The sequence below is a fragment of the Danio rerio genome, chromosome 2 (assembly GCF_052040795.2).
Source record: "Danio rerio strain M-AB ecotype USA chromosome 2, GRCz13ab, whole genome shotgun sequence".
Classification (NCBI taxonomy): domain Eukaryota; kingdom Metazoa; phylum Chordata; class Actinopteri; order Cypriniformes; family Danionidae; genus Danio; species Danio rerio.
The window spans coordinates 6838660-6855266 of NC_141022.1; the positions used below are offsets into that span (position 1 = coordinate 6838660).

At 32.1% G+C, this 16607-nt stretch overlaps 1 protein-coding gene across 7 annotated transcripts in view; it reads right to left on the minus strand.

The window, feature by feature from the left end:
• The window catches only part of prdx1 (peroxiredoxin 1), a 34091-nt gene that overhangs the window by 1400 nt on the left and 16084 nt on the right, over positions 1-16607 (minus strand). For 4 of the 7 annotated variants that reach the window (XM_087239379.1, XM_087239375.1, XM_087239377.1 and 1 more), the window contains exons 2-5: positions 14938-15083; positions 4817-4925; positions 4412-4565; positions 2490-2612 (exon numbers count right to left, since the gene is read on the minus strand). In XM_087239379.1, the coding sequence (XP_087095505.1) occupies positions 2490-2612; positions 4412-4565; positions 4817-4922 (383 nt within the window). In that variant the 5' untranslated portion in view covers positions 4923-4925; positions 14938-15083. 7 annotated transcript variants of the gene reach the window in all.

The window sequence follows — 16607 nt, forward strand, 5'->3', positions numbered from 1 at the left end:
AGTATGAATGCAAGTAGTATGAATAGAGCACAGACATTGTATAAATGCCATTTTGTCATCATCACGTGACATACCCGCTTCACTCCCATTCATGAATTCTCTATCCTCTTTTAGCATACTATGGTATGGAAGTATGCAATTTCGGATGCAGCAATTGTGTTCAAATCGAAAAAAAAAAAATTTTACCCAGAAATTTAAAAGGAATATATTTTAGAGCAGTAATTACAATACCGTGAAACTGTGATATTTATATCCAAGGTTATCATACTGTTAGAATCTCATACCAGCCCAATCACAAAGATATGCAATGTTGAGTTTGAATTATAGTGGAGTAGGAGCTACAGAATTGTATTTAACCACTGTATTTTGTGCAATTTATATGATTTATGCAAAAAAAATGTATACATTTTATATATCTTGCCTTGAATTTTTGTCCTGTTTCTAGTCCAAATATTTACATTTCAAAGAAAAAAAAAAAAACCCCAGTATATTTCACGTACCCTCCTGGCAGATCATTTAGCTTGCTTAAAGGAAAATCTCTTAAAAGTGATATTTCTTCTGACGATGAAAACAAAACAATGTTTTACTTGCTCGAAGAATTTCTGAATATTTCAGACTGGAAACAAGACAAAAGTAAGAAAAGTATTTTATTTCTATTTTGGTTATTCAATTTCTTTGTTCCTGCATACTTCTAGACGCCCCAGAAAACAATTAAATGGTGATATTCAAACTATCTGTGAAACTGTATTTATAAATCGCAATATTTAACTTAAAGTAAAAAAAATAAAATAATAATTTTTTAAAATACCATGCAGCCCCTACAGAATTTGCAAAAGAAGAGGCGTGGCACCCAATCCCACCCTTAAACCCAAGCGTCATTGGGGTATAAGCAAATCGTACTAAATTGTACCAGTGAAATTGTACAATTTCATAGAAACTAGTCACTAAATTACAAAGTTATGGATTGCCATGAGATAGCATTGGTAAAGACGTATGAAAATGAACGTTTTTAAAAAGGAGGTGTTTCACTCAACTCCACCACTAAACCCAATCATCATTGGGGGATAAACAAACCGTACTAAATTGCAAGAATGAGATCATACAAATTCATACGAATTAGACACTAAATCAAAACATTGTTGGGTCTATAGACATTAAAGTGATAGGCAGACTTTTTTTGCCATTGCTGCATCAAAGTTTGAAATAAAGTCTACAACCGGCATACTGAGAAAAATTAACAAAATAGAAAGCATTTGTGGAACAATTTTGATAGTACAGCAAGTAAAAACTTATTTTCAAAAAAAATACTTTAAGGTTTACAATGCAAATCCAATTAGAACCACTTGTTTGGCAAGCAAAGCTACTGCAAGTCTCTCATACATTTACCAAAACACAGAAAATTTGTACATTAATCACCACCTATACATTTGCACTTTGTTTAAATAATATTACTGAAATTATAATATAAAATCTGAATAAATATATATTTTCACACATTTACATAAGTTAATAAGTCATTTCAATGACGAACTCGAAATCGGTGGGAATCTGCAGGCACAGATTTCATGAGGACTTGATGATAGCTCACCCAAAAATGAACAATTGTAGATTAATATACTCACTATCAGATCAAAGTTGTCAGCGACTTTTTTCCACTAGAATATTAAAGAAGATTTTGAGCTGAATCTGTGGTCCTTGGGGATTCAAATAACGACAGTGAATGGTTACCCTTTTTAGGTTCAAAATAAACGCATTCAAACAAGTCCAAATCTACGGCCATGGCTCCTGATGACACTGAAGTCTTATGAAGTGAATCAATTGGTCTGGGTTTGATATTAAACATTATTTATGATATTGTTAGCTTTAATCCACAGCCTAGGCAGAAGTAATAAAGCAGGGGTCAACAATCTCGTTCCTAGAGGTCTGGTGGCCTTGCAGGGTTTAGTTCCAAGATTAGCTTTGGAACTAGCGATTAGCGCTAGATTAGCGATTGATTAGCTTGTTCAGGAGTGTTTGATTAGGGTTGGAGCTAAAATCTGCAGGACACTGGACCTCCAGGAACAAGTTTGGTGATCCCGGTCATAAAGCAACCGGAAGCTTACACTCACTACACTTGTGCACATGAACCATAAATAATATTGTAAACCATGTTCAATTTCCTACATAGCCCAATCGTTTAGCTTCATAAGACTTTAGCGTTTCATCATGAGCCATGGGGATTGGTTTGGACTGGTTTGTATGCATTTATTTTTTATCTTAAAAACAGGTAATCATGACTTGCATTATAAAAATATATTAAATAAATAAAAAATAATAAATAAAGTCACCTAGATAGAGTACGGGTAGTTTACCTGTAAATTATTCTTTTTGGATTAACTAGATCTTTAACCATTGCCTAGTAACTTTTCACCCTCAGTGTATATGGTACTTAGTAGTGTACATGTAGTAGTAGTAGTAGTGTATTGATTTTTCGGGTAGACCATCCATACCTGTATGCAATACCCTCATCTTCTTTAAGTACACCGTAGTCTTTAGAAATGGAGCGGAGAGTATCTGCCACCAGAGGGACATTCATTGGTCCTAAACCACCTTGTTTCCGGGGTGTTTTGGTCCTGTTGTGATCATAGACACACATTTTATTTATGGTTTAATACCCTATCAGCAGCATTGGCTACAATGATGGCAAAACCTATACTAAATATATAATATATAACATGCAATTATATCAGTTTCTTAATAACGTTCATTATAGAAAAACCACACAAATAACAGCAGCACTGAAAAGAATCATTTACAATCTTTAAGTCTGATTAATGATAAATATTTATAAAACGTATCTCTTTCAATAAAAATATTCCCTGAATAAAAACATTCTCTAATATCATTTAAAAACACTTTCAATTAAAATATGTTTATTCATCAAAATATTTGTTTACAAGTCACAAATAGTTCTTTCCCTTTTAAATAAATAGGAGTGTGTACGTCTTGAGTGGCCGATTCTACATCTCATATACAACATCATGTACAACCTGATCATGTCTATTTTCAAAATGGTCACACAGACATAAAACATTATCATTCACTGGTGGCTACATATATATATATATTGAATAACTCCACTAACTAAGTATTAACCATCACTATAACAAAAGCAGAGGACATAAATATTGCATAAGTCATGAGGAACACATTATCCTTAATTGGCTGAACTTAAAACTTCCTCCAGGAAGCGGATACCCAAATGCTATTTTTCCTCTTGCCTTTGCTTATCTTTAGTTAGTTTAGTTGATTATTTGGTTAATTAGCATTACTGGTGTAGAATATATTTAACACCGAATCACAAAACCAGTCAAAAGTGTAAATTTTTGGCATAAAATAGCTCCACATTTTGGCCAAGATATAAACATTCAAAAATTTAGAATATGATGGTTAGAAAATAAATAAATAATAATAAAAAAATGAATAAATAAAAATAACTAACTAAATAAAAATAAATAGATAAAAACACAAAAAATAAAAATGAATAAATAAATAAAAGTAAATAAAAATAAATGAATAAATAAATAAATGAATAAATACAAATAAAAATAAATTATAAAAAAAATAAAATAAAAAAAACAATAAAAATTAATGAATATAAATAAAAAATAAATGAATATAATCAAATTTAAATGTTTAGTTAGTTATTTGGTTAATTAGCATTATTGGTTTAGAATATATCGGACACCAAATCACAAAAATACCCATAAGAGTAAATTTTTTGGCATAAATAAGCTCTCCGCAACATCTGGCCAAAATACAAACAATAAAAATTTTGAATATGAGGGTCAAAAAATAACTAAATAATAAAAATACATGAATAAATAAAATAAAAATAAACTAATAAAAAAAAAAATTAACAAATAAAAATGAATAAATATAAATAAAAATAAGTGAATAAATTAAAATAAACGAATAAATAAAATACATATAAATAAATATTACGAACAATGAATATAAATAAATATGAATAAAAATGAATAATGTATGAAAAAAAAATAATAATAAAAATAAAAAAAGCCTTTAGATGCTAACTCCATTCTTAGCAATGCATATTACTAATAAAAAAAAGTTATGTAGATTTATGGTTAATCTCTTACAAAACGGCTTCATAAAAGATAATTTTTACTTGATATTCTAATGATTTTGTACTAAAATAAACAATGTAACATTGTATTTTTGTAATTTTGGCTACATATTTGGCTAGTTTTGTGATCCATGCAGGGTCACACACAGAACATAACGTAACATAAAATATATTTTAAAAACACCCATTCAGCTTGTTAAAAATAACAGAATATATTAAACTTGATCAAAAGGACATCAGGGGAAATATCAAACGATCGAACAACCCCCTCAATGTTTTGCTCACCAGGCAAGATGGCAGAAGTGGGAATCGACAGAAGCACCAATGATCTCGCAGTTGATTTTCCTGAACTCCTCGGCAGCATCACTGAAGGCGATGATCTCAGTGGGACAGACAAAGGTGAAATCCAGTGGATAGAAGAACAGCACCACATACTTCCCTACAAACAAGAGCAGAGCGTTTGTCACAACTGCACAGCGGCACTCACACAATGGGTGCTGTCTCTTTAAAAAAATATTTGTGTGACAAAGTCACACCCTTGATTTTCGAGCAATACTTCATTGCAGAGATTGTTTTTTGTAAACTAATAAAAAGATGCATAACATGTACAGTTAAATATATACACAATGTATTACATATTAAAGGATATCCAGTGTATTTTGGAAGCTTTTCTTCTCTGCATCTTCATACCTTTGTAGTCTGACAAACGGACATCTCCAAACTGTCCATCAGGCATCACTGCTTTGGCTGTGAAATCCGGAGCAGGTTTCCCAATGTGTGCATTTCCAGCTGCCATTTTCTGTTGAAGAGAGAGAAAAATGTCTCTGTTTAGGTTTCAAAACTATTATATTCGATTTACCAAAATCACACAAGTGCCAATTTCACATCTGTCACATTGATAACGGAGAGATGTCACATCCATAATGGAGCCTTTTCCTTATTAATGCAAAAAAAAAAAGGTCAAATAAAATAAAATCAATAATTTATCCTCTTGATTATCATGGTTTCTTGTGTTGTGTAGTTTAATTCACAGAATTTCTACAAAAGTATGTTGTGAGCTGTAAACTTGCATACTTCTTTGTCACATTTCCCTCATTTAAAATATAAAATAGGTTTACAGAAAGATAATTTTCTACTCCCATAACTCTGTGGTTAGTTGTTTTGGAAAATATAAACAGATGTTGCCATTTAATGTTAACGTATACTTTTCACTATGTGTATATATGTGTGTGTAATATATATATATATATATATATATATATATATATATATATATATATATATATATATATATATTATATTATATTATATTTATATGTATGCATGCATGTATGTATGCATATATATATATTTTTATATTTATTATATATATATATATATATATATATATATATATATATATATATATATATATATATATATATATATATATATTTTTTTTTTTTTTTAATATATTTATGTATTATATATGAGAAAAAATTAAATGAATCAAAACAAGACATTAATGCTACATTTCAGAGCATATGATAAAATATATTATTAAGTAGGACAATAATAGATTATTTTGATTTAATTATGCGTTAAAGAACAAAGTACATGATAGGACAAACAATAAAATGCCAGAGCGATAGAAAGCAAAAAAAACATTAAAAATAAAAAAATTAAAAAACAAAAACCCCATTCATTCATTTTTTCAGCTTAGCGCCTTTATTACTCCAGGGTCACCACAGCACAATAAAGCGCTAACTTATCCAGCATATTTTTATGCATCAGATGCCCTTCCATCTGCAACCCAACACTGGGAAACATCCATAATAACAATAATTATTTTTTTTTATTATATTTTGCTTTATTTCATATAGTCTGACTCTGAAAAATCCATTGTTTATGGTAATATATTCCATAATATATTTGAGAGCAATATTACACATCAATATGCAGACAGACAGAAAAACAGCATCATTACAAAGTTCTTAAGAGTACAATGTTTACATTTTGCCTTTTTTCTAGTGATTTATTTTATTTTTACATTTTTATGTTTTACGTTGTTAAAAATTGTTTTATATTTTATTAATACTGTATTTATGGCACATTTCTAAATTTTTTAAATAAATTAATACATTAAACAAGTTTTTTTTACACAATTACAGATAAGCAGGACTTTTACATTAATCAAATATTTTGAAAACAGAATATAAATGGACAGTTTTAATAGCCTTTCTATTATGTTGAATAATACAGAAATAACTTTTCAGTTCCTTATGAAACACAGTAAAACCGTTTTTTTGTTGTTGAATATTTTACACTTATGAATATGAAAATAAAAAAATAGATTAATAACAAAAACTTTGCAATTATAAGTACAATTATAAAATTAAATTACTCGAAAAATTATGTTCTCAAAATGCAAACTAATGTTGAATATGCCAGTTTTCAGCATTTAGGAACTCTTTTGGTTTCTTTCGTCATGTCAAAATTTTGTTGGCTACGTGTAGCAATAGCCACAGACATTTATTTAAATACAGTACCATACTGTAGTATAGAAGCATGGCATATAATCTATTATAATAATAAACGTATTAGAAAGTAAAATACTGAGCAAAGATTCAAAGATTCTAACTTCAGTTACATTGATTACAATATAATTTTTTTTTAAAGTTCAAAACTTTTATATTAACCATCTGTAACACTTCATGGTTTCAATGAGTGTCAAATAAAAAGCTAAAATTGTGTTCATTGCATAACGTTACTAGAATACACTGAAAAGATAAACATAAGTTAGAAATAAAACACTGAAGAGCAACAATTATGCATCTTCATAAAAAGAAAAACTCATATTTAACAGTTGAAAATGCACTGATAGGTAAATGCATAAAAATGTTTATATGAAACATAAATAGATTAAGAACAAAAACTTATTCAAATACCAAACAAATTAAGGTTTTCAAAATGCAAATTAAAGTTGAATATGGCAGTTAGTATTCAGAAACTCCTTTGCTTTCGTAACGTTAAAATTTCCTCAGTTTGCAACACATGCAGTAATAGCCACAGACATTCATGTCAATACAGTACCATAGAATAGAAGCATGGTATAATCCATTACAATAATACATGTATTAGGAAGAAAACAAGAACATTAGAAAGATCCTCATACGGTCATTTATGGTAATAAAATGGTCATTTAACACTAAATACAAATAAAGCATACACTGAAGTGCAACAAGTGTGAGTCTTCAAAAAAAATAAAGTTTATATATTTAACATTTTACAACGCAATATTAATCAAATGTATTTATTGAATAGGAAAACACCATAAATGTAAATAAACCATTACCAAAAATGAAACTCTCCTTCCAAAAGCAGCCTCGTGTTTACACGGAAATGTCCATGATAAAGAACACAAAGCGTGTATATAGAGTATATAAAGAGTATGAACCGCTTTCACGAAGTCTTCCTTACCTTGAACTGTCTTCACAATCCGAGAGTGAATGAATGAAAGTGAACTCGCGGGCAGCGGCTGGTGTTTAAATAGGTCGTGCTCAAGTCTCGCGATACTCTGCAAGATGCGCTGCTCCGAGGAGTAAATGCTCCGTGGAAAGACCAAATTACAGAGAAGTGTTTATGGCAGCATGACTTTGCAAATTTTCCTCCCCGAACACAGGCGGAGATGTGCGGTTTTCCAAACTCATTGTTATGTAAATGACTAAAATAGCCGCAGAAGTAGTTCACGTATCATAAACTGTATCCTTTTTGTCTATTTCAGTCACACAGCCAAGTTGTGAACTTCCACACGAAAAAATACTATAGTAAATACCAGTTTTTTGAACCACACTACAGTGAAGTGTCTCATAAGTTACTGTATATAAAGGTTCACACGAAAAAATACTATAGTAAATACTGTTTATTGAACCATAGTACAGCACATTGTATTACTGTATATAAACTCCCACATGAAAATACTATAGTAAATACTAGTGTTTTTTGACCATACTACAGTAAAGTGTATTATACTGTATATAAAGTTTCACACAAAAAATACTATAGTAAATACTAGTGTTTTTTGACCATACTACAGTAAAGTGTATTATACTGTATATAAAGTTTCACACAAAAAATACTATAGTAAATACTAATGTTTTTTGACCATACTACAGCAAATTGTATTACAGTATATAAACTCCCACAAAAAATACTATAGTAAATACTTTTGACCATACTACAGTAAAGTGTATTATACTGTATATAAAGTTCCACAAAAAATACTATAGTAAATACTTTTGACCATGCTACAGTAAAGTGTATTATACTGTATATAAAGTTCCACAAAAAATACTATAGTAAATACTTTTGACCATACTACAGTAAAGTGTATTATACTGTATATAAAGTTCCACACGAAAAAAAATACTATAGCAAACACTAGCGTTTACTGAACCATACTAGAGTAAGGTGTGGTATACCATATGAGTTCCCACATGAAAAAAATACTATAGTAAATACTAGTGTTTACTGAACCATACCAGAGTAAGGTGTGTTATACCATATGAATTCCCACATGAAAAAAATACTATAGTAAATACTAGTGTTTTTTGACCACACTACTGTGAAGTGTATTATACTGTATATAAAGTTCCACAAAAAATACTATAGTAAATACTTTTGACCATACTACAGTAAAGTGTATTATACTGTATATAAAGTTCCACAAAAAATACTATAGTAAATACTTTTGACCATACTACAGTAAAGTGTATTATACTGTATATAAAGTTCCACAAAAAATACTATAGTAAATACTTTTGACCATACTACAGTAAAGTGTATTATACTGTATATAAAGTTCCACAAAAATACTATAGTAAATACTTTTGACCATACTACAGTAAAGTGCATTATACTGTATATAAAGTTCCACAAAAAATACTATAGTAAATACTTTTGACCATACTACAGTAAAGTGTATTATACTGTATATAAAGTTCCACAAAAAATACTATAGTAAATACTTTTGACCATACTACAGTAAAGTGTATTATACTGTATATAAAGTTCCACAAAAAATACTATAGTAAATACTTTTGACCATACTACAGTAAAGTGTATTATACTGTATATAAAGTTCCACAAAAAATACTATAGTAAATACTTTTGACCATACTACAGTAAAGTGCATTATACTGTATATAAAGTTCCACAAAAAATACTATAGTAAATACTTTTGACCATACTACAGTAAAGTGTATTATACTGTAAATAAAGTTCCACACGAAAAAAAAAATACTATAGCAAACACTAGCGTTTACTGAACCATACTAGAGTAAGGTGTGGTATACCATATGAATTCCCACATGAAAAAAATACTATAGTAAATACTAGTGTTTTTTGACCACACTACTGTAAAGTGTATTATACTGTATATAAAGTTCCACAAAAAATACTATAGTAAATACCTTTGACCATACTACAGTAAAGTGTATTATACTGTATATAAAGTTCCACAAAATATACTATAGTAAATACTTTTGACCATACTACAGTAAAGTGTATTATACTGTATATAAAGTTCCACAAAAAATACAATAGTAAATACTTTTGACCATACTACAGTAAAGTGTATTATACTGTATATAAAGTTCCACACAAAAAAAAATACTATAGCAAACACTAGCGTTTACTGAACCATACTAGAGTAAGGTGTGGTATACCATATGAGTTCCCACATGAAAAAAATACTATAGTAAATACTAGTGTTCACTGAACCATACCAGAGTAAGGTGTGGTATACCATATGAATTCCCACACTAAAAAATACTATAGTAAATACTAGTTTTATTTGACCATACTACAGTAAAGTTTATTATACAGAATATAAAGTTCCACGCAAAGAAAATACAATAGCAAATACTAGTGTTTACTGAACCATACTAGAGTAAGGTGTGTTATGCAATATGAATACCTACACGAAAAAATACTATAGTAAACACTAGTGTTTACTGAACTATACTAGAGTAAGGTGTGGTATACCGTATGAATTCCCACACTAAAAAATACTTTAGTAAACACTAGTGTTTTTTGACCATACTACAGTAAAGTGTATTATACTGTATATAAAGTTCCAATTGAAAAAATACTATAGTAAATACTAGTGTTTATTGAACCATACAAGAGTAAGGTGTATTACACCATATAAATTCCTACACGAAAAAAACTATAGTAAATACTAGTGTTTTTTTAACCATTCTACAGTGAAGTATATTACATTGTGTACAAACTCCCACACAAAAATGACAATAGTAAACACTACTGTTTTTGAGCTGTACTATAGTAAAGTGTATTAAACTGTAAATATTATAGAATCTATAACGCTTTGTAAATTAAATTAATAAATACTGATACTTCATTGTGACGACAGTAAAGTGTGGTGTATTAGAGTATAAAATACACTATAGTTGTAGAAAACTACTGTCATTTGTTTATTTTGACATTTTACTATAGTTGTTGTGTTAGCAGCTTAGCATAGCATCACCACAGTATCACCACAACACACTGTAGGCTATAGAGTAGTTTAAAAACACTACAGTATTTACTATAAATTACTTTAGTGTTTTTAATGTGTGCCGCCCTTAGAGAGCCATACATTTTAAATATTACGTTCTGATATTACTACAAATTACTACTGCAGAAAATCATGGTTATTGTTGTCAAACCATGACAAATGCAGCCATGCTTTTAGGCCTGCATTGTTTAACCAACTGTAAAACTGATTACACAATGACAAATGTGCCAGAACACCATGGTTTCTACACAAGTAAAAAGATGGTTAATTTTTGTGAGGTACTTATTTCTGCCTGAAGCAGTTCCTCAAATAATAATCAACCGTTAGTTTCAGGTCATGGGGCTTCTAGCATGTGACTTTTATTCAAAAGCCACTGGTTTTGTCTCTCGGTTCAATCTATTAAGCTTCATGGCATTATGTAATTGCAGACCCTCACACTTCATACATTTTCATAATCTCTCTGAAATCGCTAAGTCATGGGTGTGATGCATATACGTGAAGGAGGAAACATGCTTCGTGGAATTTTTCCCTGCTGCTTTGGATCAGGCCGCCACTTGAACATTCCTCTGCCAGTGTTTACTCATATTTCATATTAATTTCCTCTTCCCTGTTATCTGCAGCAGTTCCCAGCGAGCAAATCCTTGCTCTTATCCAAACACTCATCAATCATTGTTCACTAAACACAATGGCTTGGCCTTCTGAAAGTTTCCTCCATGTTTAAGCTATCTTCCCTGTAAAAAAAAGCAGTTGTCCAGAATTTGTGGTGTTTTTGATAATTAAAATACAAATAGTTTTTTAACCCTTTATTATAGACATTTTGGCCATAAATTATCATTAAAAAACATTTGAAAATATCAAAATGTACTTGTGCCTGCGCCCGATTCAGAGCACTCACACTTCTCAAACGACCCGGGAAACGGGCCTAGGCACGATTCGGATAGCATAATGTGAGTACGCCCTAAATATCTATGGCAACAACCTTTTTAACCACACTGTTCTGTGACCTGCCTTAAAACGGCTGACTGTAGTATCGGTAACCCAGTAACAAGGCAAGCAAAATGGACTCATGTGGGTGTAATGCTCACTACATCAGAGTTTGTTCGGCAAATGCGTTTCTACAAATTAAGGGATTTGTATTTGAAATATTGGTAACACTTTACAATAACAGTACATGAATAATGATGTATTAATATGTAAACTAAACATTACTTTATTATAAATTAATGATGAGTTAAGGTATGCACTAATCCTGAATTAACTTTAACTACAACATGACTCACATGAGTTTATGTGTAAATAATGACTACCTTAATTACTTGTTAGTACATGTTGTTAATTAATGTATTAATTACCATTTGAGTTTAAGCTAAATGTAACCAACATGAACTCATGAGCTGTTAATGTATAGTTTTGTCATGAGTTTACTTAGAGGGGCACATCACTATTAACTCATCCTTAACTACTCATGAACCCCTGTTCATGCTGATCTTGACAGAACACTTTCCAGTTGTTATTCAGTGTAAACTCACTAGTTGGACAAGCATAAGGAGTTCATGAGTAGTTAAGAATGGGTTAATGATGATGTGCCCCTCCAAGTAAAGTCATGATATAATTATACATTAAAATATCATGAGTTCATCATGGTTAAATTAAGCATAAACTAATGTGGTAATCAATACATTAATTAACAAACAATTATGTACTAACAAGTAATAAAGGTAGCCGTCATTGCAACACAATCTCACGGCAATTCGTAACTTTTTCATTTAGTGGCTAATTCGTATGAATTCGTACGATCTAATTCGTACAATTTAGTACGATTTGCTTATCCCCCAATGACGGTTGGGGATAGGGGTGGGGTCAGGTTCCACGCCTCCTTTTTAAAATCGTACCATTTCGTACGACTGAACTCGTACGAATTCGTACGAATTAGCCACTAAACTGGCAAAACGTAAAATATTTACGTTTTATCGTGAGATCAGGCTGGTCATTCACACATGAACTCATGTGAATCATGTTGTAGTTAAAGTTAATTCATGATTAGTGCATACCTTAACTCATCATTAATTCATAATAAAGTAATCTTTAGTTTACATATTAATACATCATTAATCATGTACTGTTATTGTAAAGTGTTACCGAAATATTTTTATTTCTATGACTCCTTTCTCATGTGATACTTCAAAAGGCACATTGAAACTGGGTTGATTGATACCCATGATGACAGAATTTAGATTTTTGAGTGAACTATCCCAAATATCCCCTTAAAACCCAATAAGTCCTAATGGAATATGTCCCACACAAATTATAAACCAATCAAATGTGTTTGTTTTAATGGTCACCCTGCTGAAAAATCCATCTTAAACCAGCCTAGGATGGTTGGCTGGATTTAGCTGGTCGATCGGCCTGGTTTTTAGAGGGCATTGGCCACTTCCAGGCTGCTTTCCAGCCATTTCCAGCCTGGTCTTAGCTGGTCAGGCTGGGAGATGACCAGCTAAATCCAGCTTTACAAGCCTAGCCAGGCTGCTCAGCTAGCAAAATTCATGTGGTTCAAATCCGGCCTACACCAGACACTTAGATCCGGCCCACATACCGCATGGAATGATGGCACTTGTTTGTCAGATCTGGGCCACATTTAAGCAATAGCAATATCACATATCAGCCAGAAATCAACCAAATTAACCAGAACCGACCCTATTCTGGGCCACAGTTTGCTTTTATTCGGGCCCAGATCCAGCCCACACCAGACAATTCCATCTGGACCCCATTACAAATGTTGTGCCTCTCTTAATTTTATTGTTGTTTTTTTTACTTGGCTTGTTTGCTGTATTGAATAAACTTTTCAAGCAAAGTTCTTAAAAGTTACAGGTTCAGGACTATGAGCCCAACTAAAGAAAACACTTTTCTCCATGATGATGACTTTATTCTATGTGGCCCACATATGTTTTAAGATAACTGGGCCACATTTGCCATATCTTCTTTGGGCCACTTTAGGCTCACTGCCATATTAGCCAGAGCTAACTGTGCCAAATATTTACCAAAAGTGACCCACATTTGTTTTAAGATAACTGGGCCACATTTGCCACATCTTCTCTGGGCCACTATAGGCTCAAATAAACATTAGCCAGAGCTTACTGTGCCAAATATTCGCCAAAACTGGCCCACATATATTTTAAGATAAATGGGCCACATTTTTCATATCTTCTCTGGGCCACTATAGACTAACGGCTGCCTTAGCCAGAGACAGAGTTTACTGTGCTGAATATTTGCCAAAAGTGGCCCACATATGTTTTAAAATTACTGGGCCATATTTGCCATATTTTCTCTTGACCACATTAGGTTCTCAGCTGCAAGAGCCAGAGCTTACTGTGCCAAATATTTGCCAAAAGTGGCCCACATATGTCTTAAGATAACTGGGCTACATTTGCCACTTTAGGTTTAGACTCAGATTACCCTTAAATGACTATGCCACATTTTTGCCAACTGTGGCCCACATTTGTCCTCCATCATTTGGGCCAATTTTATAATTTTCCACATGGGTCACATCAGGCTCACATTCAGATTACATTTTGCCTCAAGTGCCAAATCTTTGCCTTAAATGGCCCATATATGAATTTGAATCTTTAGCCCCCTTCCCATTTTACAGGTGGGCCACTTCAGGCTCACATTCATTTTGTCTGGGCCAAGGAATACCACCAGTGGCGGCACTGGTAACTGCCTAAAGTGGCCCACATTCGTAAGCTATTGGAGTGGGAGCCCAACCAAAACCATCTATGTCCAGCTTAAACCAGGCAGGTCAAGTTGGTTTTAGCTGGTCAATTTTTGGCCAAAACCCCTCTAGAACCAGGCTGGTCAACCAGCTAAAACCAGCCAACCAGCTTAGGCTGGATAAGCTGCATTTTTTAGCAAGGCAAAGATCATCCCAAAAAGAAAAGTTTGCTCATTATTTACACTCTATCAAGTGGTCCCAACCCTTTATGGGTTTCTTTCTTCTGTTAAACACAAAATAAGAATTTCTGAAAAATATTAGCAACCTGTAACCATTGACATCCATAAAAACAAATAAATAATATGGAAGTCAATGGTTACAGGTTTTCAGCATTTTTCTAAGTACCTTCTTTTGTGTTCAACAGAAGAAACTCAAACAAAAGTGTGTAAATGATGACAGATTTTTAAATTTTGGGTGAACTATTCTTTTAAAACTTGATGGGTTTGTACTGTTATCAGTGATATTTGTAGTGGAAACCATACGAACTTCTCTGATGATTTTTCAGCATGGACGTGCTCTTTATTTTGAGGGCTGTAGCTGTCGTTTGCAGACTTCATCTTTTACCTCCCCCTCTCCTTCTCTTTCAGCGTCCCGTCTCTCAAGCCAGTTTCCATGGGCACACACTGAAGGATCTGATAAGAGGCCATCGGACACAAAGAGATCATATTAAAACACAGCTGCGGGCTTCAGATCAAATAATGCCTCAAACGCATTTTAAAAGGAGCTTCTTTCAACCAACAAACATGGATATAATTAGCATATCTTTCATTCGCAACGGCCGCCTCTACTGCTCGCTTTTTAAAACACGTATAATTAATAATGTGTGTAATGCAGGTTTCGCCTACATGAAAGTGAGTTCAGTGTGTTAAATGAGACAAGGAATGTGTTAGCAGGACTACATATCTAAACAGGCCTATGGAGTGAGTCAATCTGAAATGTTGGGTGTTTGTTGTAGCACTGATAAGAGCAATATAACATCAGGATGTAGTCATAAATCATATCATATAGTTATTTGATCTCTGCTGTTGTTAAAAACAGTAAATATAATTGAGTAATTGAGTGAAAATGCCATTTAAAATATATTGGCTCAGCTTTAATGTACTCGCCAGCTTCAGGGATGTTGATTTAATAAATGTAAAATGTCTCTATTGCAGTTTCCAAAGCCCTTAATTGTGAGTAGAAATGCATTTAAAAGTGCTTATTAAATTTATAAACGTTTATTTATTTGCTAATTGCAACTATAAAAATGAAAATTCAGGAAAATATTTGAAATGATCCGACAAAACAGTTGTTTATGTGTTCCCCTGATGGAGCTCTGAACTGCAAAACAGCTCTGGCTGACTGTGGCCCAGCATAAGTGCGGTTCATCTGGGATCATTCTAGATTTGTTAGTGCTTGTGTTGAGGAGCTCCTGCTGTCATTGCCTGCTGTGGTGGACAACTTCTGTTTTTCCCTCATGTCATTATGTCCTGTTGAACTCAGAATGATCTCTATATAGACATGCCTGGACTTATTTACCTATCCTTCATACTGAGAAGCGTGTGGATGTGCTAACATGACACTAATCAGGTAAAGCAATGGGTGGCTGCGTAATGAGTGCAACATGCTGATCAAGTACATGACAGCATATGACTTTATTGACTGTGAATGATGTTTACTAAGTAGCCGAAATTATTAGAAGAGAATTTCAGCTGCTATAAATGGTTTGGTCCCACTTCATAGTAAGGTTTCATTAGTTCATGTATTTACTAACATGAACTAAAACAATACTTGTACAGAATCTGTTCATATTTCAGCATCTACTAATGCATTATTAACATTTCAACCTCATGCTGGTTAACATTATTTAATGCACCTTAAGTAAAAAAACTAACAATTAACAACGGGATTTCCATGAACTAACATTAACAGGAACAATAACTAATAAATGGATTGATCTTCATTGTTTGTTCATGTTAGTAAATACATAATGTTAACTAATACAACCTTATTGTAAAGTGTTATCAATGGTTTTAAGTAAGATATCTCTATCATTTGCTGTTGTGTCAGTAGGAAATATCAGTTTACATTTATGAACATTATTTTTGCTCTTAATTGCATTAATCCATTAAAATTTTGGACAGTCTGACAGCAGTCAGTGATCTGAGGCATGAGTT